At 47.8% G+C, this 24,946-nt stretch overlaps 8 protein-coding genes across 8 annotated transcripts; 5 read left to right on the top strand and 3 right to left on the bottom strand.

Annotated features, from left to right (window-relative positions):
- Window positions 1–161: 161 nt before the first annotated feature.
- Window positions 162–3,353, top strand: RhiXN_03439 (Retrotransposable element Tf2 protein; the record flags this gene model as incomplete). The annotated part of the gene is made up of 1 exon (XM_043323256.1): window positions 162–3,353. The coding sequence occupies one exon, from the start codon at window positions 162–164 to the stop codon at window positions 3,351–3,353; it is 3,192 nt and encodes a 1,063-aa protein (XP_043178752.1).
- Window positions 3,354–6,795: 3,442 nt separating this feature from the next.
- Window positions 6,796–7,781, top strand: RhiXN_03438 (The BTB (BR-C, ttk and bab)/POZ (Pox virus and Zinc finger) domain; the record flags this gene model as incomplete). Its single annotated transcript, XM_043323255.1, has 2 exons — window positions 6,796–6,829; window positions 6,877–7,781. The coding sequence occupies 2 exons, from the start codon at window positions 6,796–6,798 to the stop codon at window positions 7,779–7,781; spliced, it is 939 nt and encodes a 312-aa protein (XP_043178751.1).
- A 969-nt stretch (window positions 7,782–8,750) lies between these two features.
- RhiXN_03437 (Reverse transcriptase from mobile element jockey protein) lies at window positions 8,751–14,764 on the bottom strand (the record flags this gene model as incomplete). The annotated part of the gene is made up of 3 exons (XM_043323254.1): window positions 8,751–12,629; window positions 12,754–12,950; window positions 13,015–14,764. 3 exons carry the CDS (start codon window positions 14,762–14,764, stop codon window positions 8,751–8,753), a joined length of 5,826 nt encoding a protein of 1,941 aa, XP_043178750.1.
- Window positions 14,765–14,976: 212 nt separating this feature from the next.
- Window positions 14,977–16,207, top strand: RhiXN_03436 (uncharacterized protein; the record flags this gene model as incomplete). The annotated part of the gene is made up of 3 exons (XM_043323253.1): window positions 14,977–15,036; window positions 15,095–15,241; window positions 15,998–16,207. 3 exons carry the CDS (start codon window positions 14,977–14,979, stop codon window positions 16,205–16,207), a joined length of 417 nt encoding a protein of 138 aa, XP_043178749.1.
- Window positions 16,208–16,413: 206 nt separating this feature from the next.
- Window positions 16,414–17,730, bottom strand: RhiXN_03435 (alpha/beta hydrolase family protein; the record flags this gene model as incomplete). The annotated part of the gene is made up of 9 exons (XM_043323252.1): window positions 16,414–16,430; window positions 16,482–16,508; window positions 16,552–16,622; window positions 16,692–16,876; window positions 16,929–17,133; window positions 17,181–17,305; window positions 17,355–17,427; window positions 17,483–17,597; window positions 17,652–17,730. 9 exons carry the CDS (start codon window positions 17,728–17,730, stop codon window positions 16,414–16,416), a joined length of 897 nt encoding a protein of 298 aa, XP_043178748.1.
- A 183-nt stretch (window positions 17,731–17,913) lies between these two features.
- Window positions 17,914–19,099, top strand: RhiXN_03434 (ankyrin repeats; the record flags this gene model as incomplete). Its single annotated transcript, XM_043323251.1, has 10 exons — window positions 17,914–17,947; window positions 17,998–18,062; window positions 18,133–18,259; window positions 18,308–18,395; window positions 18,454–18,484; window positions 18,535–18,567; window positions 18,623–18,657; window positions 18,711–18,811; window positions 18,862–18,947; window positions 18,998–19,099. The coding sequence occupies 10 exons, from the start codon at window positions 17,914–17,916 to the stop codon at window positions 19,097–19,099; spliced, it is 702 nt and encodes a 233-aa protein (XP_043178747.1).
- Window positions 19,100–19,235: 136 nt separating this feature from the next.
- On the bottom strand, window positions 19,236–21,574 carry RhiXN_03433 (carbohydrate esterase family 10 protein; the record flags this gene model as incomplete). The annotated part of the gene is made up of 14 exons (XM_043323250.1): window positions 19,236–19,369; window positions 19,425–19,474; window positions 19,528–19,689; window positions 19,752–19,804; window positions 19,857–20,104; window positions 20,157–20,298; window positions 20,352–20,385; window positions 20,437–20,505; window positions 20,566–20,684; window positions 20,735–20,853; window positions 20,920–20,971; window positions 21,026–21,099; window positions 21,157–21,210; window positions 21,268–21,574. The coding sequence occupies 14 exons, from the start codon at window positions 21,572–21,574 to the stop codon at window positions 19,236–19,238; spliced, it is 1,617 nt and encodes a 538-aa protein (XP_043178746.1).
- A 2,535-nt stretch (window positions 21,575–24,109) lies between these two features.
- On the top strand, window positions 24,110–24,854 carry RhiXN_03432 (uncharacterized protein; the record flags this gene model as incomplete). Its single annotated transcript, XM_043323249.1, has 2 exons — window positions 24,110–24,533; window positions 24,592–24,854. The coding sequence occupies 2 exons, from the start codon at window positions 24,110–24,112 to the stop codon at window positions 24,852–24,854; spliced, it is 687 nt and encodes a 228-aa protein (XP_043178745.1).
- Between the last annotated feature and the right edge of the window lie 92 nt (window positions 24,855–24,946).

Raw genomic sequence — 24,946 nt, 5'->3', positions numbered from 1 at the left:
GAAACGCGCCACTTTTTACAATTTCAATCCAACCAGAGAAAAAAGCGGAACCACTAGAAGTCCTGATTGATTCAGGCGCCACATCCTCATTTCTACACCCACGCACCACCAAAGCATTACACCTCCCACTAATAGACCTCCCTTCACCTTGCACTGTTACTATGCTCGATGGGTCAAGCCCCCAGGCTGGCAAGATCTGGAAGAAGGCTAATCTAACCTTCTCCTTTGATGGCAAACGAATGACTGAGACCTTTCTCATTTGCAATACAGGGTCTCATGCCGCCATCTTAGGATTGAAATGGTTGGATGCCCACAATCCGGAAATTGATTGGAACTTGCGTACACTCTCCTTCCCCCATACACCGCCAGAACACGTGGCTATCGCTGAGGAGGAGGAAGCTGACAAGAACCCCCTTGAAGGAGTACCCCCAGAATACCATCAATACGCCAAGGTATTTGGGGAGGAAGAATTCAATAAGCTTCCACCTCACAGACATTATGACATTGGGATCGAACTCACAGAAGAAGGCCCCCTGAACTCTCCCCTCTATAGCATGACTGACGCCGAATCAGCCACACTCAAGGACTGGCTCAGGGACAAGCTCAAAGCAGGCAAGATCCGGCCCAGCAAATCCTCTATCAGCTCCCCCGTCATGTTTGTTCCAAAAAAGGATGGTTCCCGCCGCTTGGTTGTTGACTACCGCCGCCTTAACAACCGGACAAAGAAAAACGTATACCCATTACCCCGTCCCGACGACCTTATGGCCCAGCTCCGCGGCGCCAAAGTATTCACCAAACTAGATCTAAGATGGGGTTACAACAACGTCCGTGTCAAAGAGGGTGATGAATGGAAAACCGCGTTCCGTACCAAATACGGCTTGTACGAGTCACTTGTCATGACCTTTGGCTTAACCAACGCTCCGGCTTCATTCCAACATTTCATGAATGATTTGTTCAAGGACCTGCTTGATGTTTGCGTCATCATATACCTTGATGACATCCTGATCTACTCCAAGGATGACGCATCCCACACCCAGCACGTTCACAAAGTCCTACGCCGGCTGATGGAAAACCAATTGTTCTGTAAAGCGTCCAAGTGTACCTTCCACGTCACTTCAGTGGAATACCTGGGAATCATTGTTTCGGACCAAGGTTTTAGCTTGGACAAGCTCAAGATCCAGGCTGTACAGGAATGGCCTACGCCCACTAAGGTTAAAGAAGTTCAATCGTTCCTAGGCTTTGCCAACTTCTTACGCCGGTTTGTTGCCAACTTCAGTCACATGGCAAGGCCATTGCACAACCTAGTTAAGAAGGACACGCCGTGGAATTGGGATACCAAAGAACAGGAAGCATTCCAAGGGTTAAAGGACGCCATCACCAACGCCCCAGTCCTCTGTCACGCAGACCCTAGTAAACCATACTTCCTTGAAACAGACGCATCCGGCGCAGCTCTAGGTTCCATACTCAGTCAATGGCAGGGAGACGGACGCCTACACCCACTAGGATTCCTGTCAGAATCATTCAAGGGAGCGGAACAAAATTATGACACCCATGACAAGGAACTACTAGCAATCATCCGTTCCTTTGAATACTGGCGTATCTTCTTAGAAGGAACTCTGCACCCTGTCACCGTGTTCACGGACCACCGTAACTTAGAGTATTGGAAGGAATCCCGCACGTTCAATCGTCGCCACGCCAGATGGCACCTGTTACTGGCTGGGTATAACTTCCAAATTGTCTATCGCCCTGGGAAACAATCAGGGAAGCCAGATGCACTCTCACGCCGATCGGATCATGCCGACATTCCACCCGCCGCCCAGACCATGCTCCCTGACCCTGTATTTGCCAACATAGCAATGGTAACCCCTGAGAAGGAACTCCAACGCCAGATTGAGGCTGCCTTAGACCAAGATGAATCCCTGGAGGAAATATTACAATTCCTCCAAAATGAATCTAAGGCACCCCCGTCCATTAAAAAGGCATTCAAGGATTACGAGATGGAGGCCGGTCTACTATTCTACCAAGGACGCATTGTAGTCCCAGATGTTGGTACCCTGAGAACAGATCTGCTTTGCATTTTCCATGATAGTCCATTGGCGGGTCACCCGGGTAGGCAACAAACTCTGGAACTGGTATCACGCAACTACTATTGGCCGGGCATCTGCGCAGACACGTATTGGCATGTGGATTCCTGTGAAACCTGTCAACGGATCAGGAAACCAAAATACGCCTCAATCCCTCCGCAGCCGCTTGAACTCCCATCTAGACCATGGCAACACCTTTCCTATGATATGATTGTAGATTTGCCAAAGGACGGGAACCACGACTCCATCCTGGTCATAATAGACAGCTTCACCAAGTACGGGATCTTTGTCAAATGCTCCAAAAAGCTGAAAGCGCCCGAGCTGGCGGAGCTGTTCCTGGAACACGTATGGAAACGCCACGGAATGCCGGAGAAGACAGTATTGGATAGAGGGAGGGTCTTTAATAACAAATTCCTACGGGCTCTTTACAAACGCCTTGGAATTGACCCGCACTTCTCATCGGCATACCACCCTCAAAGCGACGGCCAAACGGAACGGGTGAATCCCTCCATCGAACACTTCCTTAGGGCATACTCAGGGGTGAACCAAAGGGACTGGGCCAAATGGCTCCCCATGGCGGAGTTTGCCTATAACAACGCCGTACATAGCAGCACGGGCAAAACTCCCTTCAAGGCCTTGTATGGTTGGGAACCCACCCTAACACCCTCCAACGTACCAACGGACGTCCCAGAAGCAGACAATCTAGCCCAAACCATGGAAGCACAATGGAACGAAGTAGAGTCTGCTCTCCGGCAATCTAAGCAACAAATGACAGCCAGGGAAGACGGGAACCCAACGGAGTTTGAAATTGGAGAAGAAGTATGGCTCGACGCCAGAAATGTCAACCTGAAAACCCTAAGCCCAAAGCTAACGGAACAGCGCTTAGGACCATTCAAAGTCACCGAGAAAATCTCCAGTCGCGCATACAGACTTGAACTTCCACCAACCATGCGCATTCATAATGTATTCTACGTAGGTCTACTATCAAAAGTTAAAAGGGATAAGACGCGCGCCTTTGAAAATTGTCCACCACCAGTCACAGTGGACGGAGAAGAGGAATACAAGGTGGAAGGGATAACCGATGCAGAAGAACGCAACGGGAAGTGGTTTTTCCAAGTAAAATGGAAGGGTTACGGCTCCAAAGAAAACACGTGGGAGCCCAGAGAGAACCTAAAAAACGCAGAAAAAATTTTGGAGAAGTACGAGAAGGACATGAGAAAGAAGGCCCTTGGCGCTGCCAAGGCCCTTAAGGGGGGGGCAGTGTTGTAGACACAATGGATACCAGGGAATTTATTCCCATTTTCTCGGATTTAAACGAAGGCAAACAAAGAACATTTTCAATCACGTGACTTCGGCGCTTATATCACACGCTAAGCGCCAAGCCACGTCCCCATCCGCGCTTAATCAGCATACGTAGCCACCTCCACCTATGACGTCATCATGACACGTCAATGACACGTATGCATGAGTAAGGCCGACTACGGAGCGGGGTTCTTATTGGTTATGGTATTGGTTATAATGTATTTGTAATTAGCACTTCTATAGAATATATAAAGAGGCCAACCGACCATGGTAACACCCAGGTCGATTACCTCTTGTTGCACTCCCCACATTGTACGAGGCCTTACAGCCAGTAACACTTAGATACACGCCTTAAGCGTTGTTCTTGCTGTACTTACGTAGCTCGCCACCGCCTTATAGCGCGTGGTCATTGTAGTTAGGTAGTTTGTCGTCGTAGGTAGCACTCCACCGCCTTAAGCGGTTTCTCACTCAGTACATACGGCCACAAGCGCCCGCTGCCTTGACGCCCCTTAAGGACGTCTAGGATACCTGCTACTCCCTGAGTGGTGATGGCCAGTTATATCCACATACCCCTGCCTGTATGGACCTCTCTAACAGTTAAGTATCAGTAAATCTAGCCACAAATTTCTATCAAACCTCATAGATCATTACTTGGTCCCTTCTTCTATCTACTATGACCTTTCAGAATGATTATACAAGGTATTTCACCAACCAGTATAACTAATACTTCCTGCTCTCATAGCCTACTTTGGATGGCACTACTCCACCTTAACATGAAACCCTATTAAATGCCATCCTGTGTGCAAGTAAAATACATATAAATGAACTAGAATACATGGCTGATGAGACTTTGATATAGCTAGGCAAGGAATGCTAGGGGGAGTAAGTAAATTGGATGGCCTTGGTCAAAACCTTTCACAATACCCTTGATTTTGTAGCTTAGATTTCTCAATGATTTATCCTTCAACTTTTAACTTTCTTAGCCCATTTTGTAGCTCCCATATGTGGATTTCAAACGCATATATGTGCGTTGTGATACAGCCCAAGCTGAAGTAGTTATAGGCAACTTAATCAGAATAAGACTTTTTGTGAAAGGTTTTGTCTGTTACTGTATTTGTCTAAGGACTGTGTCCGCTACACTCACTATATGCGTTGCTTATCATGTTATACCAGTTTTTTTAATACGTCTCTATTATGAGGTACAAGTATACGTCCAAACAAAGTCCATTGCGAGACAAAACCATACGTGACAGGAAGCCATGGGCACATACAAAAACGTCTGTTGAGTAGTAGTCACACGAATGCACCCTCTGTAGCACGAGTGGCCATGCAAAGTAATATCCGTGAAGCCCGTGAGATTTGGACGCTTGAACATCATTGAGTCATTTAGAAGACCCAGTGAGGTTTGTGATCAATACCCATCGAGACTAAGATGATATCTGACTTTCTTTAATGAGATCTCAGAGGGCGGGCGTGAGGGAGGCCCTGACCTTTTCTAACCCAGGCCCAATGATGAAAACGGCATTCAGGCCTTGAACCATCCTAGCGAGCCATACTTGAACATGACGCGTACCAAGCAACGAGCAATGCCAGCAAAGCAGGAGTGCTAAGAAAGTCACCAGAAATCTGAGGGCTAAGCGTCCAGCAAATCCGGATTTTCGAATATGGTAGCTTGGAGAGTGTGCGATTCAATATATTGGTGTTTCCAACATAGAAATGGGAGATAGAGGCAGCGAAACACGACAAAGGTTTTGTATGAGGATATCGGTATCGGTCAGACGTTTGATGCTGGGATTTGATTTGTTGAATTCTATCGACGCTCAGAGACAAGGGTGGAAACAGAAAGGCTCACTTGTGAAACGGAATTCCGGGGCCATATCCGTTTCCTGCATATCGACACTGACTTGCATACGTAACTTGCGACCAAAAGAAACCTCTAGTCATGAGGCTTATTCCTTATTATGAGTACTATATTACGAGCGTAGCAGATGCCAGCGCCAGCTACGACATGGAACTCGAGTAACACAGGCTCCATACCGAGTCTAACCTTTAGAGCGGGGTTACTGCCCCTGTAAACCCTGAAGAGACAAATAAAATGAGCGTAACTTAATCATCGAATCTCTTCAAACAATCTGCCCATAGAATTAAACGATCATAATTGGCACTTGGCGCATGGGTCCCGAGTAATAACTCAATACCATCAATATAGTATCAATACTCAACTACCAGGGAGCTTTCGCCAATGCCCTGGTCCCCTGGACCGGACAGTTGGATTGGATCAATACTCATGACTTTTGGGGGGGGGGGGGCTTCTCGGCGTCTTTTCGCCAACTTTGAGATTCTTGGGCTCTTCCACGAATAAAAAGTACTATGGCGCAAGACACCTACGGAGAACTGCTTGTATTGAATGTATCTCCTTACGGAATATGTACCTAAAAGAACACGGTGAGGCGAACATAAAGCCATAGTGCAAACATGTAGTTCACTGCTCTCGATCAACTCGCCCAAGGACCACAGCTATATTGACGATGCAGATTACTTAACTCTCAAGCCACCAGTGTCTAAGACAGAAAAATAAGTGTATGTGGAGCCTGAACGTGCCGTAATAATGGCGGCTGCAATCGGCCGGTTCGAGACTCTGGCTTGTACGATGACACAAACAGCATACGGTAGCGCCACCTCAAGAGGTACTTCAGCCTCAGCATTTGAAAAACATCCATCTCAAATCCTGCCCGTTCTGAAACGCTTTTGTTGAATTAACATTTTTACGTGACCCAGCTATTTTAGCTGGTTTTATAAGAGGAATTAGTTAATCAATCGATTGTGGGACACTGCCTAGAAATCTCGTCCACAAAGGCAGGACCAGAGAGTCCCAAATTCCAGATCGAAGTGACTAAATGAACGAGTGAGCAAAAATTGTTTGTGAATTTTGTACTATGTAGCGTGCACTAGATATGGTAGTATGTTGTAATCACTCCTCCGGCCTTCCCCGGTAAAGAATTTGAGATACTATCACAGTTCTGGGAAAACATGTGCAAGCACTGTATTGGGTACTTGAACTACTCCTTTTCGGGTAACTTATTAATTGGATTCACGCCGATGCTTGGACCATGGGATGACGGCAATGATGCGAGAGGGAAAAATCACACGCACCTTCCCCTCATTTCAATGTGCCGGTTTTTATCCATTTATTCAAATACTACTACATGATGATATATATAACCAATAAGGGGGGTGGGCTCCTGGCAACGTATTTTCTCCCCTCTTTGTGACTCTGCATAGGGCGTCAGTAGATATTGTCTAGCCTCCTCTTAATGTGAGTGGTTTGATGTCAGCGAATGATCAACATGAATTTTTGTTGACTGCACTCTCCTATTTTGTCAGTCCGATATTGGATTAGTATTACGGGATGAAGTCAACCACCGCTGTTGACCGTTGCGAGGGTAAACATATTCCTATTTCACTGTTGCTGGGTTTGACCAAACTTTAGGCTTTACCCATGGGGATCTTGTGCTCCGGTCCGTGGATGGAGACGAGTTCCATGTTCATTCAGCTGTCCTTTCTGTTGCTTCCCCCGTCTTCAAGGATATGTTCACGGCTTGTTCGCCCCAATCAGGGCAGCTCATTATGATGGCAGAGACATCAGAGATGCTTCGTATCATGCTTGGATTCATTTATCCGAAACGTTCTCCCGTGATTTGCTCCTTCGAAACTCTTGAAAAAGCCTTTCATGTTGCGGACAAGTACCAACTCGATGATATGCATCACCAACTCAGACAAAGCCTATCTCTCGCTGACTCTCCAGTTTCGGTTTTCCGCGATCCTTTGGGAGCCCTCCGCATCGCTTCGTCTCTTGGATTCCAAGACGAAGTTAACCTTGCCATCTCTGTCTCACAAAATCAATATCAGCTCAACACTATAGATTGCTTGTTAGAAGTAGCAGAGAGAACACCTGATTCGATTCCCTGGATTAAGCTTCTTGCTATCCCTCTTATCCGAAACGAGATAATATCGGACGTCTTGCTCAATTTTTATGAGGCGCCGATGAGGCTTGCTGGTTCATCGTTCACTAGAGCTCTATGCGAGTCTTGTTCCGAGTCTCATCATTATGGTGCACACAATAGTCCACCTGAATGGCAGGCCAGATGGGCCCGTGGAGTAACGGAGGAGCTGAAGAAGAAACCGGCGAACGAGTGGGAGCGCTACTTTGGAACAGAATACCTTCTTGAGGCTGTTTCTCGGTACGACATGCCAATTCGTACCCCGCGCGGCGATTGCACTTGTGTGGAAAAGGTTAAATTTTATGAATACGAGTTCCTTGGGTGGTCGTCTCATGTGCTCCGCTCACTTCAATCCCGCTTGGAGTGCCTAAAGAAGCTCGAAGCGCTAAGCTAATCGAGCGCTAATCGAGCAAAGTGCTTCAGGGTGGCGCATCTAGTACTTTCCTATATATTTTCGTCATAGTTTCCCTTATGTGTCACATGTAATATTTCTCCTCTTGGCGACCTATCTCTGGTATTGGGAGATCGCTGCTTCGAATTTGATTATTTGTAACAATATGATATGCATGTTGAGTATCTCTTGTAATTAATATTACATATTAATGGCAGGTTGGTTGTTCATTATAATATGATGGTAAGCGGTAGGACAGAGGCTGAATTTTGCATCTATTGGCGGAGGATGTTATCGACGGATGGTGCCCCCCAGCCAACATATCGCTAGCCAAGAACAGCTCTGCCATGCTTCACGACGCCGACACAGCCGAATGACGATTATCACGCCTCCCACATGTACAGCCTGTACTAGGTCTAGGAATCCTCGGCTAGAAGCCATCATTCGGTGAGGAGAGAGTGGTCAATCCGAACGGGGAGAAGGGAACGTCTGAGTCGGAGCTTGGGGGTTCGCGTAGACTAGCTGAAGTTCTCGTATTCGAATGAGCTCTGAGGACTAAGTACATGAGGAAACGGGTATATATAGAGTGATGAGTGTTGTTTGTCCGTGTGGTAGTGGTAATGAAATAACGATCGACAGTGAGTTATGAGATGAAACGTTTGAGATGAAATAGTCATGTGATGGGTCTTTTTTTTTTTTTTTTTTTTGAATACACTTCTATTAGAGACTAACAGGAGCTACATGCGAACAAGGCAAACCGCTCGGGGAGAATACAAAGAACAACGCCAACGCGCATAAGGCACATGACACAGAAAAAGGACAGGCAACGCGAGAGCAAGGAGGAGGGAGAGAGAGAGATAAAAATGAAATGAAATAAACGTGTATGCGAGTGCGGCGGGGTTCTGTGCCGCGGGTGGGAAAGACGGTAGACTTCTCGTCGACTTCAGGGGGAGCGTCGATGTGAGGATATGGCTATTTATATAGGCCAATTCCGGAATGGTAGATGAATTTGGCGACCGCTTCCAATCCCTTGGGGGTCCCGAAGAGGGTTGCGGGGTTGAGGTCTGGTGCCGCTTCGAAAAGGAGCTTGCGGCTGTCTTCGGCAAGCGGGCAGTGGAACAGGAGGTGGGGGATGGTTTGGTTCGGGTCGCCACATTGGCACTTGGCGCTTCCGTTAATGAAAGGCATTCTGGCCTTGTATTCGCCGAAGCAGCCGTGGCCTGTCATGACGTGGATGAGGCGGGAGGACACCGATCGAGGGATACTGGGGTTTTGGAATATTGGGTGCAATTTGAGTGCCGGGGGACGTGGGATGTGTTTTTGGACCGTTTTTGAGTGGGGGTGTTCTGCCCATAAGCGTCCCCATGACTTGGCTGCGCGTTGAGTGGCGCGGCATTTGGCCCAGGTAGCGGTCCGGTTAAAGAACGGCGTGGGGCGGGAGTCGAGTCCTGCGTTAGCCAGTTTGTCCGCACGTTCGTTGCCTTCGATTTTGGAGTGGCCTGGGATCCATTGGACCACGATTGACCTCCTTGCGTTGCCTTGAAGGAATGTGTGGGCCTCTTTTCGGAATAGTATTGATGCGTATTGGGCGGCATGGGGGCTGCATTTGTTGATAATGCGTACGGCGGCTAGGTTGTCCGAGAAGATGTGGATTCTGAGAATATTGTGTGACTTTGCAAATCGCGTGCATCTGCGGACAATGAGCGCAAGCGCGAGCATTTCGGCGTCAAATATGTCCGCGCGAGGGCCGATGCCGCCGCTGAATTTGGCGACCTCCTCTTTCTTCCATACGATGCTGTATCCAACTCCTACTTTCCGGACTCCCGAACGGACCTCTTTTGAACCGTCGGAGAATCCAATCAGGGTTCCCTCGTGCGCGAGTGCGTCGATCAGGCGGTTGGCGTTCTCCGCAATCTTTGCTCGGCGATCTTTTGGGGAGCCGGCAGGGGGGAAGGCGAATTGTAGTCTGCCGGGGAAGGGATTTTCCGGGACCCAGGGGGGGTTAAGGTACGGGGTTTGGAATTCGGATTCTGGGTGTGACAGTGCCGCTAGTCGGACGATGGGGGAAGGGACGGCTGTCTGGCGACGTTTAGGCTCGGGGGGGTGTGGTAAGGTGGGATCATGGGAGTCCCAGGCCTTAGGGAGGCGGCGGCTAATTTCCGCGTGTCTGGGCAGGGCTCTCAATTTGGTGGCAGCGTTTGTGTTGAGTCTTTGGAGGTAGATGTGGATGGGAGGAATGGAGGCGAGGTGGTGTAGGGCGTCCGTTGGAGAGGTTTTGAATGCTCCGGTGAGCCACCTAATCCCCATATTCTGGGCTTTTTGTATCGGGTCGATCATTGTTTTTTGGTTGTTACCGTGAAACCAAATGAGGGAGCCGTATGTGAGAATGGGTCTGACGCACGCAATGAATAAGATACGTGCGTGTCTCATGGACATGCCCTTGACAGTGTCAGCTAGCATACGGAGACCAGCTAGAATTGCGTTCGCCTTGTTGGCCATGTAGCGTACATGCTCCTTGAAATTAAGTTTTTGATCCAGGTAGAATCCCAACCAGCGAACCACAACTTTGGGTGTTATTACGGAAGTGCCGAGGTCATGTGTGAGCGTGATTTGGGCATTAGATGGTTGTTGTTTGCGAGAGGTGAAGTGAATAAGGTCGGATTTTGGGAGTTCAAACTCTAGTCCAAGTGCTCTGAGAGTGTTGTTGGCGGTGTTTGCAATGTTCTGAAGGATTGTGGTATTGGAAGCGTGCGAGTCGGAGAAGGCGAGAATGGAGAAATCGTCGACGTAAGCATAGGTGAGAGCTTGGGGATCTTGAATTGCACGTAGGAGGGGAATAGAGTAAATTGATGACAATATGGGTGAGAGGGGGGATCCCTGGGGGATACCGACCGCGGGCAAGTTGATTGGGTCGCACAGAGTTTCGTCGATTTTCGGTTGCGCGGTTCTCTCGAGTAGGTAGGATTGGATCCACTGGCAGATTTCGTGCGCGTATCCCAGTCTTTTCAAAGTGAAAATTAACCTGGCGTGGTCAACATTATTGAAATATCCAGAGACATCCATCGTGAGTAGCGAGACATGGTTCCCAAGGGCCCATTGGGTTCTCGTGTCGTGCGTGAGGCACAATCCGGCGTCTGCACAAGAGGTCATGTCGCGTCCGCCAAATTGTGAATGAGGAATAAGGTCGAATTTGCCAGCTTCAAAGATAAGACGACGCGTAACCACTTTCTCGAGGCATTTTGAGAGGGTCTCCAGGAGCGAAATAGGTCGGTAGGACTTGGGATCAGACATATTGCTGCGGTTTGGCTTGGGTATGACCGCTATGACCGCGTTCCGGAGGCAGGACGGATGGTATCCAAGGGTGAGACAGCCGTTGTACAGATTAAGGATGGGGTTCGGCCTGACTGAGAAAGCCCATTTTAATAGACGGTAGTTGGTTCCAAAGGCTCCGGGTGATGAAGTGTTGGAGGAGCTTGCGAGTGCAGTCTCTATTTCCTCCTTAGTGATATTGTGCCACGGTCTTTCGGGGGCTTGGGGGATCCCGAGGGGTTCGAGGGAGACCCGAGAGGATGTGGCTTTTGGGAAGAATTTATCGGTCAGCGCGATAGCTTTCTGTTGTGGCACTGTGACCAGCCCTCCACCAAATCGTATCGGAGGGAGGGGTGCTCGACGTTTGCCCTTGTACCAGTTGGTGAATCGGAATACATTTCCAATGGATGCAGCTTTGCAGACTTGGTCGGCGTGAGATTTACGAGCGCGTCTGATAGCGCCCCGCAGGCATGCACGGCGGGCGTCGCGAGAGCGGTTGTCGGGGGGATGTTTGAGATCGCGCAATGCCTTTGAACATTCGGAGTTCCACCACGGAGAGCGTCTGCTTTTTGCTCCTTGTTTCTTCTTAGGCATGGAGTCCTCAGTAGCGTTCGCCATTGCTTGGAGGATGCCAACTGCCATGGAGTCTAGTTCGCTTGGTGTTTTGGGTTGGGAGGGGAGATTTTCGTTGGACAGGTGTGCTACGAAAGCGTTTGTCCATTCTTCCTCAAGTTCGGGATCGATAGTGAAGGTAGGGGGAGGTTTCGGGTGCGTTGCGGCATCAGTTTGATCGTGTGCGCCTATCGCCCATGAAATAATATTGTGATCAGATCCCATGGCTCCTTCGGCTTCGCATGTCCAGTCGAAATCCACAAAAGCATCAACAGCGATGCTATTGAGCAATGTGAGGTCGATGATTGAGTCGGCTTGGCCTTTCTTTCCGTTGCGTGTAGGTACTGTAAGGTCATTAAGAACGTGGAAATCATTCTCCGAAGCCCAGTTGTCCAGTAGTCTAGCGCTGGGGTTAGGGAGGTTGTTGACCCACTTTGACCCCTCGAGGGCCCAGTTTGGGTGGTGAGCGTTAAAGTCCCCGGCAATAATTATTGGGTGGGAAGTCGGGTAGGGGTGGCAAATTAAATGGTTAAGTGACTCATCGTATCTTTCTGAGTCACCATGTAGGTACGCGTTAACGAGTGTGGTGCGAGAGCCTTTATAAATAACGTCAATAGCTAGCACGTCGGGATGAGGTGGGAGGGTGTCGGAGTAGCGCGCGTGGAGATCGGGGATATCTCTACGGACATAAATAGATACACCAGGGCCTTTGGGGCCGCTGATGCCCGGAGGAGAGAAACACATCCAGAAGGGGGAGCTGGTGGTCCCATAAATATTAATAGACTTAGGATCAATAGATTTATCGTAGCCTATCCTTCCCCACCAGGGGTCTTGGATCATGAGGATCGAGGCAGCTTGGTATGACTTGTCGTTGAGCATAGAGTGGACGCGGAGGTGACAGCCCGCCACGTTCAACTGAATAACATCGAGCTTGTTAATCATAATTGATTGTCAGTGAGGGTTTGGCGCAGCGTTTGAGCAATGGGAGTGCGGAACTTAGCCCTTTCGGGACACGCGTCCGAATCCCACTCATGGTTTTGTCGGCAAACGCCACATCGAGCTGGGTGAGGGCATGGGGCCCCTTTCGCTCGAGCCTCGTTGTGGCATAGTTTGCATTTATTGTCGTGTTGTTCGGTAGGATGGCTGTATCCACATCGCGTACACCTAGGTTTCCTGTGGCAGTGGGTTTGGACGTGGCCGTACGAGGCACAGCGGTTGCAGGATTGAAGAATTGGTTTGTTGCTCCAAGCCCTTGCACGTAGCGCGCATCCAAATAAGGAGAATCTCTCCTTAAGGACTAGGGCGAGCTTAGAACCATCGGGGTCTTCGAATGCGAAAGCAATAGAACCGTAAGAGGACTTGATGTCCTCCGGGCGAATAGTCCAGTCGGGGACTTGTGTGATTGTTAGTTTTTCCGTAGATTTGTGTTTACGTACCTCGTCCATCAGTTCGTTCTTGGTTATGACCTGATCATCTCCAGATTCCGAGAATCCCGTAGGAACCCCAGCAATTATTACTTTGGACCACTTGGTGTCTCTCGTAAATGCGCAGCCGGTTCTGAGGCCTAGCGCGTTTCGGATCTGGGGCTCCATCTGGCTTATGGCGCTTGGGTTCGAGTGAGCTGGGAATATTAGTATAAGGTTCCCCCGGAGATTCCACTTGGACTCTAGGACACGGCACTGGTTTAGGCCCATGCGGTCATTGAATACGCCCTTGAGGCGACGACTGACCTCTAAGGGTGTAAGTCTTTTCTTGGTGTCATCCGGGGCACCATGTGAGAATCGGAAGATGAAGCGAACGGCGCTCGCCTCAGTTCCCTTTGATATCGAGACCGGGGGAGGTGCGGTATTACTAGGTTGGGACTCACCGGTTTTGTCCTTCGGGCCTTCCATTAAGACTTGGGCCATTGTTTTCTTTTTAGGAGGTGCAGTCGGGTTGGGGTTTGCGTTGGGTGGTGCGGCGTTCCCTTTCGGATGGGGTTGGGTAGGCTGGGGTTTTGGTTTTGGCGGGGGAGTACGGTTGGTTTGATTTTCGATACGGTCCATGCGGCTCTTGATACTTTTGATGTCATTGGCCACCGATATGATGACTTGGAGTAGATCTTGGTTGTGGGTGTTGTAATATTCGGCGGGAGGGTATTGAGGCATGTCGGCCCATGAATGTCCGTGGGTAGGGGTACTTTCGAGGTTGGTGTGGCTAGTCTCGTAGCCTCTGTTATAGCACAGGTCACCACCATCTACTTCCATTTCTGTGTTACTTAGCGTGGGGTTTTTGTCTTGCCCGTGTTGCTCAATTTGGGGGTTGTTGTCGTTGATGACTTGCATGTATAAGTCTGCGAATTCGTTGCAGATTTTCGACATTTCGAAGCACATGTTATCCCTCGCGCGGGACATGCCTAGACTGATATTGCCAATCGACTGCATGTTCACTCGGAATGTCTCGAGAATGTCTCTGAGGAGGTTTGGGGTGGAGTTAACCCAGTTCCCTACGCACTGGTTGTCTGAGTTAAACATTTTCGTTAGATCTAAGTGTACGTCATTGAATGAATTCAGGCCTTGGATTTTCTCATCCTCGTCAAGGATTTGCTGCGTGCACATCTCCGGGTCAGGCAGAGCTTTTGCCTCGCGCGGGAAGAAATTTTGGGTTGGGGTGTGGCTTCTGTCGGAGTTGTCGTCCTGCCCTCGATGACTTGGGGTAGACGTTCGGGAGATACCTCTTGAGCTGAGGGAAGATCGGTTACTTGAGTTTTCGTCCGAGTCATCGTCCATGCCCGCGTCTGCCACGAACGCGCACGTGCTTGCGCACTCTATCGAGACTTGGCTATCGGGAACCATGTGGGTATAGTGGGCAGTTTTAATTGATGGGAGGGATGACTTTCGTTTGAGATCGGGAGGCGACGAGGTTGCCGAAATCGAAGTCGACCCGTCGTTATTTTTGGATTTTTTGGAATTAATAGAGAAGGAAGAGGTGTATCGTCTAATGACATTGCTTGCCCGAGTAGAAATACTGGGTAAATCGGAGAAATCTGAGATGGGATCACTAAACTGTCCTGTATCAACAGACATGGTGGTCGTCGTCGTCACGTCATGTGATGGGTCGCTTGCGTGACCCTCACACATTCACTAAAGGCGTCGCTGCGAGTATCGATTCCGCAAGGTTTGTAAAGAGGCGAATGAAAGTACGCGTCAGCGAGTCCAACATAATCACTAGATGGTTTGCTATGAGCTCGGTAAAGTGAGTTGCAGTCGCAGGTGCTGGTGGATATGTTGGATACCGAATGTCTAAGGCTCTTCTGAAAGTAGGTGCGCTTGACGTTGTATTGGTACGAGCCGCCTCGGTATATCTTGTACTTTATATCTTGTTGTGAATGATTTTCGGCTAATCCTTGCCCAAAGGTCGATAAGCTACGAGTGCAAGAACTGGAGTCATATGGAGCCGAAGTTTATGGCATTGCGTACGATAGCGAGTCACAGCTTGTTGGAATACTGAAAGGGACAGATGTTGTCATTTCTACCCTGAATTGTTCATCACTGGATGATCAGGTGCGTGCCTCATTACATCAGAGATAAGAGAGCTACACTTATGGCAAAGGAATTGGACCCAGGTACCATTGATGAAGGCTTGTGTAGAATGTGGTGTAAGATTATTTTTCCCAAGTGAATTCGCCCTAGTGAGTAAGATGTGGTATTCCCTTGGTCCCGATAATCACGCTCTCACTTAGAAATCAACCTCGGATGCCGAATCGAATGCGTCTAATACCAAGGAAGGAATCGTAAAGATAGCCGAGAGCCTGGAGTTGCCGCATACCCGCATCCTCGATGGACTTTTCCCACACTAGTATATAACCAATATGTGAGTGACACAATGGCTTGCGGCCGCAGCACCGAGCTTTCCAACTAATTAAAATACTAGATTTTCCAATTTTATCCTGCTAAGAATAGGGTTGTAATTCATGGGTCCAGAGACGAAAAAAAAAAAAAAAACTCGTGGACCGCCGTAGAGGGTGTAGCACGGTGAGAACGCAGACCATACGCAAGTTATACCATTAAATTGCATAGGCGAGCAGGTTTGTCGTCTCCGTGCTTCAAAACGTACCAGTTGAACAGTTAAAAAAAAAAAAAAAAAAAAAAAAAAGCAAAAGCTTCGGATTGCAGGCGACAGGAAGTCGCTCAATGAGTTTGTAGATATTTGGAACAGGATACACAAGGCGCGTCAAGCCTCACAATGCTCGGCGGCCGAATTCCATGCGAGGCTTAATCCCACGGGGGCTTATCTTGCTATGTTTCATTTCATGATAGGTGAAACGGGACGTTTCGTATAAACCAACTTCCGAGCCAGATAACACAATCTCACGCGACCCATCCGATCATGCGGCGGCTATTGGGCGGGAAGTGTTCTCAGGACGAGCATCAGAAGGCCCCATATCCAGCTCACTTCTCCAGGCTGGAAGCCAAAACCCTTGCGGGAAGCCATCTGACGTATTCCGTCGAATCAAGAGGTGTGGTTGATAGACTAAATTGGGATCGCTGCTCGAACATCTGTTGCGAAGTCATTGTCGAGCTGTCAAGTGGACTCGCACAAACCACGCAGTGAATAATTGTTGAAATGATAATGATGTCAATCCAATAAACTCAAGCCCATGTTTCATACCAAGCAGTGATAAAGGCACAATGATATAGCGTTTATTTCTGGTCAACGAAGTTTGAGACAAGCTCTACAAACTCTTGTGGTCTGTCGCGTTGTTAGTATCTGAAAGCTCGAATGTTGACAACGGCGACTTACTTCTCGGCATGGACTGTAGGATGAGAACTACATTAAGTTTTCAATATAGAATATCGTACTGATTGCTTACCCCAGTGTCCAGTATCTAAGGTTTCAAGTTTCATATTCGGGAAGAACTGTTCCATTACCCCCATGTTACGTCTATTGATGTATCTTGCACAAAAGACACCGCATCAGAATAGCGAAGAAATGGATACAGACAAGACTCACTTGCTCTTGGCGCCCTTGACAAACAAGGTTGCGCCATTCCATGTCTCTTTGCCGGGGGTATATGGGAACTCTCCTATACCATCGATCGCATCGGCAATGGCAGAAAGAGGAATTCGGAACTTTAAAGGTTCGCCTTTGGCAGGCGCAATGAGGTTGTGAAGTAGAAATGCTCTAGTCGAAGCATCCTGATTGAGACTGCATTGGTGCTAATAATAAACTGACCTGACAAACACTTACCGATTCATATTTCTTCAGTATTTCTTCACCTTCCTTCTTTGTTCTGACGTTGGCATGATCGATTTCCTTCATCGCATCTATGTATCGCCGAAATTCGGGACTGATGGGGCCAACGGCAGGGGAAATGTCCACTACAACTAGTCGGGAGAGCATATCTGGGGGTAATGCTGGGTTCAGAGCAAATGCCATCACTACTTTGCCTCCTCTATATTCAAGGTTAGCGATTAGCATGCGCAAAGGGAGCAAACTTACAGAGAGTGTCCGACGAGTGAAATATCAGAGAGAGACCTCGACTGACAAAATTGAAGTATGTCGCTGGCCATAGCAGTGTAGTCCATTACTTCAGAGTGAGGCGACTCCCCATGATTTCTCAAATCCTTGACTTGGCGGTTAGAGAAGAATAATTATAGAATACCACCTACTTACGACGGTATACACCGGGCGACCCAATTTGCGCGCAAACGCTTTGGAAAGACTGCGCCAGTTCTGCTTCGATCCACTGGTTATCTCCGTCATTACGTCATTTCATAGATAAATCTTAGAGATTGACTCACTAAAGGCCGTGTACGATGAGCAATGGGGATGTGGATTTCGACTCTGGAGGATCGACTTTCTCATAGGCTAGGTCAAGAGGCGACCTTGACGTTGAAAGAGATCTGATTCCCGAAGCTATACTTGGAAACTCTGAGAATACACTAATGGCTGCTGCCTCCGTGTACTTACCTACAGCTACAGTAGGTACATGTCCAACTCCATGCGAAAGGGTGTTCTTGAGAGCTTGTAGACGCCGTACAGTCGACATATGTCTTATTTTAGTTTATTATGATTAGATTTAGAATGCGCTTGAGAAGTGTCGCCTGGAAGCGTAGCTCGGGGGGGTCTGGGTGGTTGTCGGTAACGGGATGGGACAAATGCCGAAGACCCGCATTCCGTCACGTGATCACCGGACGCGTCACTGCTCCGCTACCCTCTTTGAGAAACCACCATGTCACTTTCTATACACAATGCTGCTCTCCAAAGTAAGAAGCCTGAGTACTATTGGAAGCTTTGTACTGATACAGCTTCGAAGACCAAGCATCCCTTGTGCGATCTTTGTTGAATGCTGAACCCCAACTCTTGAATGCCAAGGACGCAGTGAGGGTCTTGAGAGCCAGATTGATACTTTTATTTTCTAATGGATAGTCTCTTATTCCTATCAACTCAGGATGAGAGGACCGCGCTACACTGGGCAGCCTCTTCTGGGGCGATAGAAATTGCTCAAGATCTAATAGCTAATAAAGCAACAATCGACCCCAAAGATAACTCGGGGTGGACCCCGTTGATGATAGCAGGTATGTCCCATTCACCAAAACTCAAGTATAGATTTTGAGCCCATCCAGTTAGCGCTGGCCATGAGAATATTGTTCAAGAACTCCTTGGTGCTGGTGCAGATGTAAATGTCACCAACGACAAAGGGTTGACACCATTGTATGTTATCTTGTCTCCAACGATGTCCTTCGGCTCTGTTAACTGATTCAACCGCTAGACATTACGCTGCATCCAAAGGAAGAGTGGATGTATGCACGTTTTTGTCGCTTGTGTGTCGTAAAATTAATGTGCCTCATAGGTTGGCAAGTTGTTGATTGCTCGTGGAGCAGATGTGAGTAAGCAAAGGTAGCTTATAGAAAAGATGCTTATTCTTCGGTAAAAACAAGATCAATTCCAAGGATAGAGCGGGTCAACACCCTTTGTAAGTACGTCCGAGCCCGATCGACGGTTTACTGATATTGACTCCCTCACCAGACATAGAGCTGCCTCCGCAGGACACGATGCCTTTCTGTCGTTATTACTCAACCCACCCGAAGGGCGACCAAAGACACGGCTTAACACTGGTGATCGCCTTGGTAATGCCCTCATGTTTACAAATTCCACTTTTGACTCATTTTCTTTACAGGCAACACACCGCTCCATCTAGCATTTGATTCTGCGCATGCTGCCGCGGCAGTCGTTTTGATCGAGGCCGGCGCAGATAGATCCCGAGTATGCGTCCATTATGCTCCTTCCTGCGCTTTTGCTGATAATCTCATTAGCTAAATTCTGATGGCCAAGCGCCAGAAGAGATCGACGGCGTAGGGGGACAAGAGCAAAAACGCGCTCGGGAATACGTCATTCAGAGATGTGGTCCGGCTTGAACTTATCTAGGAAACATAGACCCCGCTTTATTGAAGACATTCGAGGATAAATAAATATTTCATTTGGTGTTACAAGAGTGGAAATATTGTCTACGACCTTTCTTGGTCTTTGTTATAGTAAGACGAGTATACACGTCTAGTTATACAGGCTGGGGTTACCAATAATGAATTCAATTTGAGCCTGACGATAATCATCTTTCATGAGAGTGACGTTCCCGCCCTGGAGACTTAAGCTGGTGGCGTTAGCACCATACTTGGGCCAGTACACCTCTATCGAAATTTTACTAAAATGAGTGATGTTCTCTCACTAACTTGGTTGGCGCACCTTTACGAGATCCTATGGGATTAGGATCTAGGTTATAAGCAAAAGAAGTCCTAATTACACGCCATCAACAAGGAGTGGCTGGAAAAGACTCAAAAGTGCATACCAATAATTAGTGACTGTATCGGCAAGCTGAGTCATTTCTGGAGGTGCATTAATGGGCAGATTCTGAAAAACAAATAAAATTTCTCCAGCATGGCGAACGCCGTATTGCGCCGCGAAGTAAGGCGGCAAAGTTGTTGGAATGAACTGGGTAAACGTATATGACCTAGCATAAAATAAAATTAATGGTAATACCATTTTGATACTCAATTATCGCTGGATGCCTACCAAGAATTCACGCGGAATTTTGTTGCGGTACGAAGATGGTCCCTGTGGGCTGACTATATGCGTCAGTCAGCGTTTGCCCAAGAATAAGAACAGCATCTATGTTACCTGAAACAAAAGATCCCCTACTATACTTGATAGACGTTTGTACTGCTGAGGACGTCCGAATAGCTCACTACCGCTTCCATAGGGTGATCCGAGAGTCGGGTCATCCGGATAATAGGCTAAGAGCTGTCGAATTGCCGCATCGTCACTGATCCCAAATGTTAAGCCTGGTCTGGTCGAGGTCAGCCATTCAATGACATCTTGAGTAGTGGATGTGTTCCCAGAGAATGCTGTTCCTTCGTCGAACTGAACTGTTCAAATTTGATTAAGAAGTGTGCCGTAGGTATAACGGGTGTGACACACCGCCATTAATGATCGGAACGTCAGCAAATCTCCCATCGTGAATGATATCCGCTGGTTTTTCAGGGAGAAATGAGTCTCCCGGAACTACAGTTGGACCAAAAGCCACCGGTCCCTGGTCAAGTGAGTGGAGCTCGCTGGATATCTATGAGGGCCTATATGAGTATATACCACCACTGCGCTCCCTGTAGGCTTCACCTTTAACACATCACGGTTTGCCTGACTCAACTGGCTGATTGGAGCGTATCTGATGCATTCAAAGGTATCGCAAGAGTCTGCACACCCTGTAGCATTGACGATGAACTCATATGCGATCTCGCGTGCAGCGTTTGACGGCGCGGGGGTATTACGGCTTGAGAAGGTGTCAACGATGATTGCATACACGCAATCCGCAGGTGTACGGGCTACTTACGAGGAAGGTGAGCCCGATTGTATTATAGCCCCGTGAAACAAGCCGCCAATGTTACCACCATTATACATAGTTTGGTAAGAGACACTAATCGCGCCTGCCGATTCACCAAAGATTGTAACCTAGAATAGAGTTGGTAATATAATGAAGTAGGATAGTCGGACCTACATACCTTTGCTGGATCACCCCCAAAGTAGGCTATGTTCTTGTTAACCCACTCCAGTGCAAGTCGTTGGTCATACAATCCCAGATTCTGAGCCCCTGCACTTGCCGATGCTATTCCAGGAGGAACTGTTTAATCAAGGTAAGTTATCACAATGTGTGCGCATCTCTGCCAGAGTAGTGAAGTTGATTCACATCCAAATACTCCAAGCCTGTAATTGAACGAGACGTAAACGACGGGGTTTCCCTTTATAAAATTGTCAATGTACGAGTATCAAAGATGGGTGACGTCAGTGCGTACCAACGATGCAGCCTTTGGAAGGAGGAGACGACCAGTATATTCCGTCACATCTCCATTGTAGAATCCTCCACCATCTATATATTTTATAGTGAATATCGAGGCACTAGTATTAGGTTGAAGGCTGAACATACAGATCCAAACCATAACAGGTAGACGGCTACTACTAGTTGAATTGTGAACTCTTCCTATGTATGCGTTAATTAGAGCCATAGCAATGAGCTCCAACTAGTTTAGATTCTTACTAATATTAATAGTCAGACAATCCTCTGATACAAACAAAATGGTGCTCGTTCCTTGATGGCATGAAGGCCCTAGAGCAGTAGCATTCAGCGTCACGGGTGCTGATTTGGGAGCCCAAGCTACCGGAGGCTTAAATCGAAGTGAGCCAACCGGAGGTTGTCCAAACGGAACACCCTGAAAAATATCTTGATTGAGAGTCTCATCAAAAGCTCCAAGATAGGATACTCCATTGGCACCCTGAATAGTGATAGGAACGGAGACGGCGGATACATAGGTCACAAAAAGGATCAGCGGTTGTAGCAAGTACATGATGAATATCACCCTCGACCGGGCAGTGGTGCGGGTTGGGTATTTATACCTAGATTTTCCAGAGAGCTTTACTGGTCACCGGGAACGTCCGCTCATCCCAGAGTAGGCAATCCCGGGTAATACTGAGTTAAGGCGACAATGGCGTCAGTGATCGCAACGTGGTGCATGTCGCCATAAAGCCGAAAACATGAAGTACCCTCCAATGCCTTGATCCGAACTAAAGGATAGATTTCTACGTACAATCTTATTTTCCGTTCAAGAAAGTCACAAGGTAGATCGGTACAGTCATAGACCAACCAGATGATTGAAATTAGCGGTAGATATCAAGCGATACATTATTAAGCAAACATTTCTGCGATGTGAGGTATGTGTCGAGTCGTGGTGGAGGATAATCACGGAAAAATAATCCAAAAGCCGGTTGTGACGCATAACGCTGGCGCAATACACTACACTACGAGCTCGCACTTTGGAGCGTTGAGTCAGCATAGACTAGAAGGCTTTCCATGCATGTGGACACCTGTCCTACTGGGTGTGGTGACTATTATGGAGATAGTTATCGTACTCAGAGTTCTCGGCCAATATAGATTTTAGGTTTGACAGCAATGCGGTGTGTAACAGGTTTGGATTGTTGGTGAGTGGTGGTCATTCAAGAGAAGAACAATAGCCGAGCCCTAGAAAGGCAGACAAGGCGAAACTAGCATTAAAGGTCCTCTGTTTCGACCAATCAAGTCGGCGGGATTTGATAGATTAGGGTCTAGGGAGTAAAATGGAGCCAGAACTAGGAAGATCAAGAATATCAATCAAATGAGCCGGCAGAGGAATCGTGGTCGTTCAAAGTTCCTTCACGCCGATTAAGTACTTTCGCCGGGACTCTATAGCATGTACTCAAACTTAGTGCCTGGGGCCCGATCATCTCAGTCGGCCTTGCTACTAATAGGTACCGTGTGAGCAGAGGTTCAGTTGTACCAAATTAATTATATGTTCGCCTTGCACGTAATCCCCAGGCCAAGCCGATAGTTATCATCAGAACAATAAAAATGATGGAATGAGGTGCAGCTTACTTTAGCGCTCAGCGAAATCAAGGCCTATGAATTGAAGCTCTCGATCGTTGGGTTGCTTTCTCAAATGAAACATTGGGCAAATAAAGCTACTATCAATTGACTGGTGTTTGAATAGAGCGCCCGGCCACGAGGTGAAATGCTGAGACATAGCATCGATGCCTTGAAAATGTCCGAGAAGTTAAAAAGTGCGACAGAACGTGAGACCTGGAACCCCGTTCTTCACGTGATCAAGTGCATTCGAACCTAACCTCAGTGACTGGTTCAAGTCGTTATTCAGCCCGCTCCATAGTCTAATAAAAGTTTCGTTTTTATCTGAGCCTTTCCCGCGTATAGAAAAATGGACATTGGGCTTTAAACTTTGCTCTTAAGCCCGTTCAGAAACTCCCCCCAGACATTATTGTGTTATTAATGTCGAATCCTGCATCTATATATAGCTACAAGCCATGCAGCCATAGACACACATCACAGTCTCCATTTTTAGGCCCAACCGAAAGAGGCTGCTTAAGCTTCTATCACAAGCCCAAGGAAAAACATACCCTCCAGCTATGCAAACCGGAAGCCGGTGGAGCCTTTCCGCAATCCATTGTGACGTAAAGATCATTCAGTTAGCTCGAAAGTGGCGTACCTCAGTTAATTTGCGAGTGAGCTCTATATGACTATATTACAGATGCCGCGCGTATGAGGTACTCACACGTACTTGTGACATCGTCTAATTATATAGCCGTCTACTTCCGTATCCTACTCACGATCGCCATCTCGCGTTACGCCATATGTAGGCGATCCGATTGAATGGCTGAAGGCCTCTCACAATCTTCTACCAAAAGCTTTGGCCAAGCATTTGGGATTATTTGTTGATACTTTCATTGGCTAACACCTGCTGGAGCTCGTCAATTTGCGTAAACAGGCTGCCAGACGTTTAACTCGGCACGCCCAACCAATCAGAGCCTCAATGTTACATTTTCGAAGTGATGACCAGTTTCATCTTCCATTTGATCCTGTGCTTCCGAGTGACCAAATCGAGAATTCATAGCACGGAAAGCCAAGGCCTTGGTAGATATATGCATTGCTTGTGAGGGACCATAACAGGGCTTCTCGAATAATGCAAGTACCAGAGTTAAGCTTTTAGATCCCATGCAACAGGGAAGCCCTAAGGAAAATTCTTAATCATCTGATAGATACCTTGTTCCATCGCGCTTGGCTCTTAGCACGGGCCGCCGAATCCTTTGATATCTAATTGTGTGATGGCCGCTGAAGGCAATTCTTCCAGTTGATAGGCGCTTGAAGCCGGAAGAATATGCTCCACACTACCAACAACGGTTCGCTCTCGACCAGTGCTCGCGGGGTGGGATTGATATCGGACAATTATAAATTTACACTAAGCTGCCATTCCTGGATACCCAGGCGCTAATCAAACATCCTATGATTACGTCATATTTCATTAGGCACCAACAGGCTCATTGAACTTCAACAACAAATGCCTCCACGTAACAAAGGTCCTACCCCACATCAAATATCGTCTCGATTACAATACTCTCAAGGCGTTCCTTCCTTCCTGAGACAACTTCAATCCCAAGTTGGCGGACAACTATCGTCTCAACGATATGGTAGAGGCGATAATGATGACGAACCCGAAATAGCAAACATGCCTCCCGACGAGGAAGACGGGAACGTCTATAATCCAGATTGGGACAGGGACGTCTCGTCCAGCGGTCGACCGCCAATACCGTCTCGGCCTCCCATCCCCACGCGTCCCGGGGAATCAAGCAAACCTAATGGAGGAAGGAACGGGACTCCTAGCGAGGATGAAGAAGATAGTGGGGATGAGAAACCACAGATTGTTGTTTTGAAAGAGGGAAAACATCTTAGTGCCAAGGAGGTTGAACGCGAAAAACGACGAGGTGAGTAGAGTCATTGCCTACCCATCAAGTATTGTACTTAGGCCACTATGGTTCCCAGCGCAAGGCCTGCCCGATGACGAGTCAGAGCCCGACGAGAAATCCACAGAAGCACCTGAAGCCAAAGCGAAGCCCTCTAAAGCAAAGTCGAGTACCTTTTCTGACCCTCACGTGTCTACTGGAGCCAAACCAAAAGCCAAGAGAAAGATCATTGGCGATGGTGCAGGTAGTCAGGGAGATAAAGACAAAATTTCCGAAAAACCGAAAAAGAAAAAGGCGAAGAAAGAAACCAAACTCTTAAGTTTTGGTGATGGGGAAGATTGAACCGATGCCCTCGAGTCCATGATGGTTGTTTACCATATCGAACTAAGTTATTCATGTTTTATCTGAACGGATGTAAAGCAACGCTCTACGAG

Source organism: Rhizoctonia solani, chromosome 3 (assembly GCF_016906535.1).
Source record: "Rhizoctonia solani chromosome 3, complete sequence".
NCBI lineage: Eukaryota > Fungi > Basidiomycota > Agaricomycetes > Cantharellales > Ceratobasidiaceae > Rhizoctonia > Rhizoctonia solani.
This window is presented reverse-complemented; position numbering and strand designations above follow the sequence as displayed.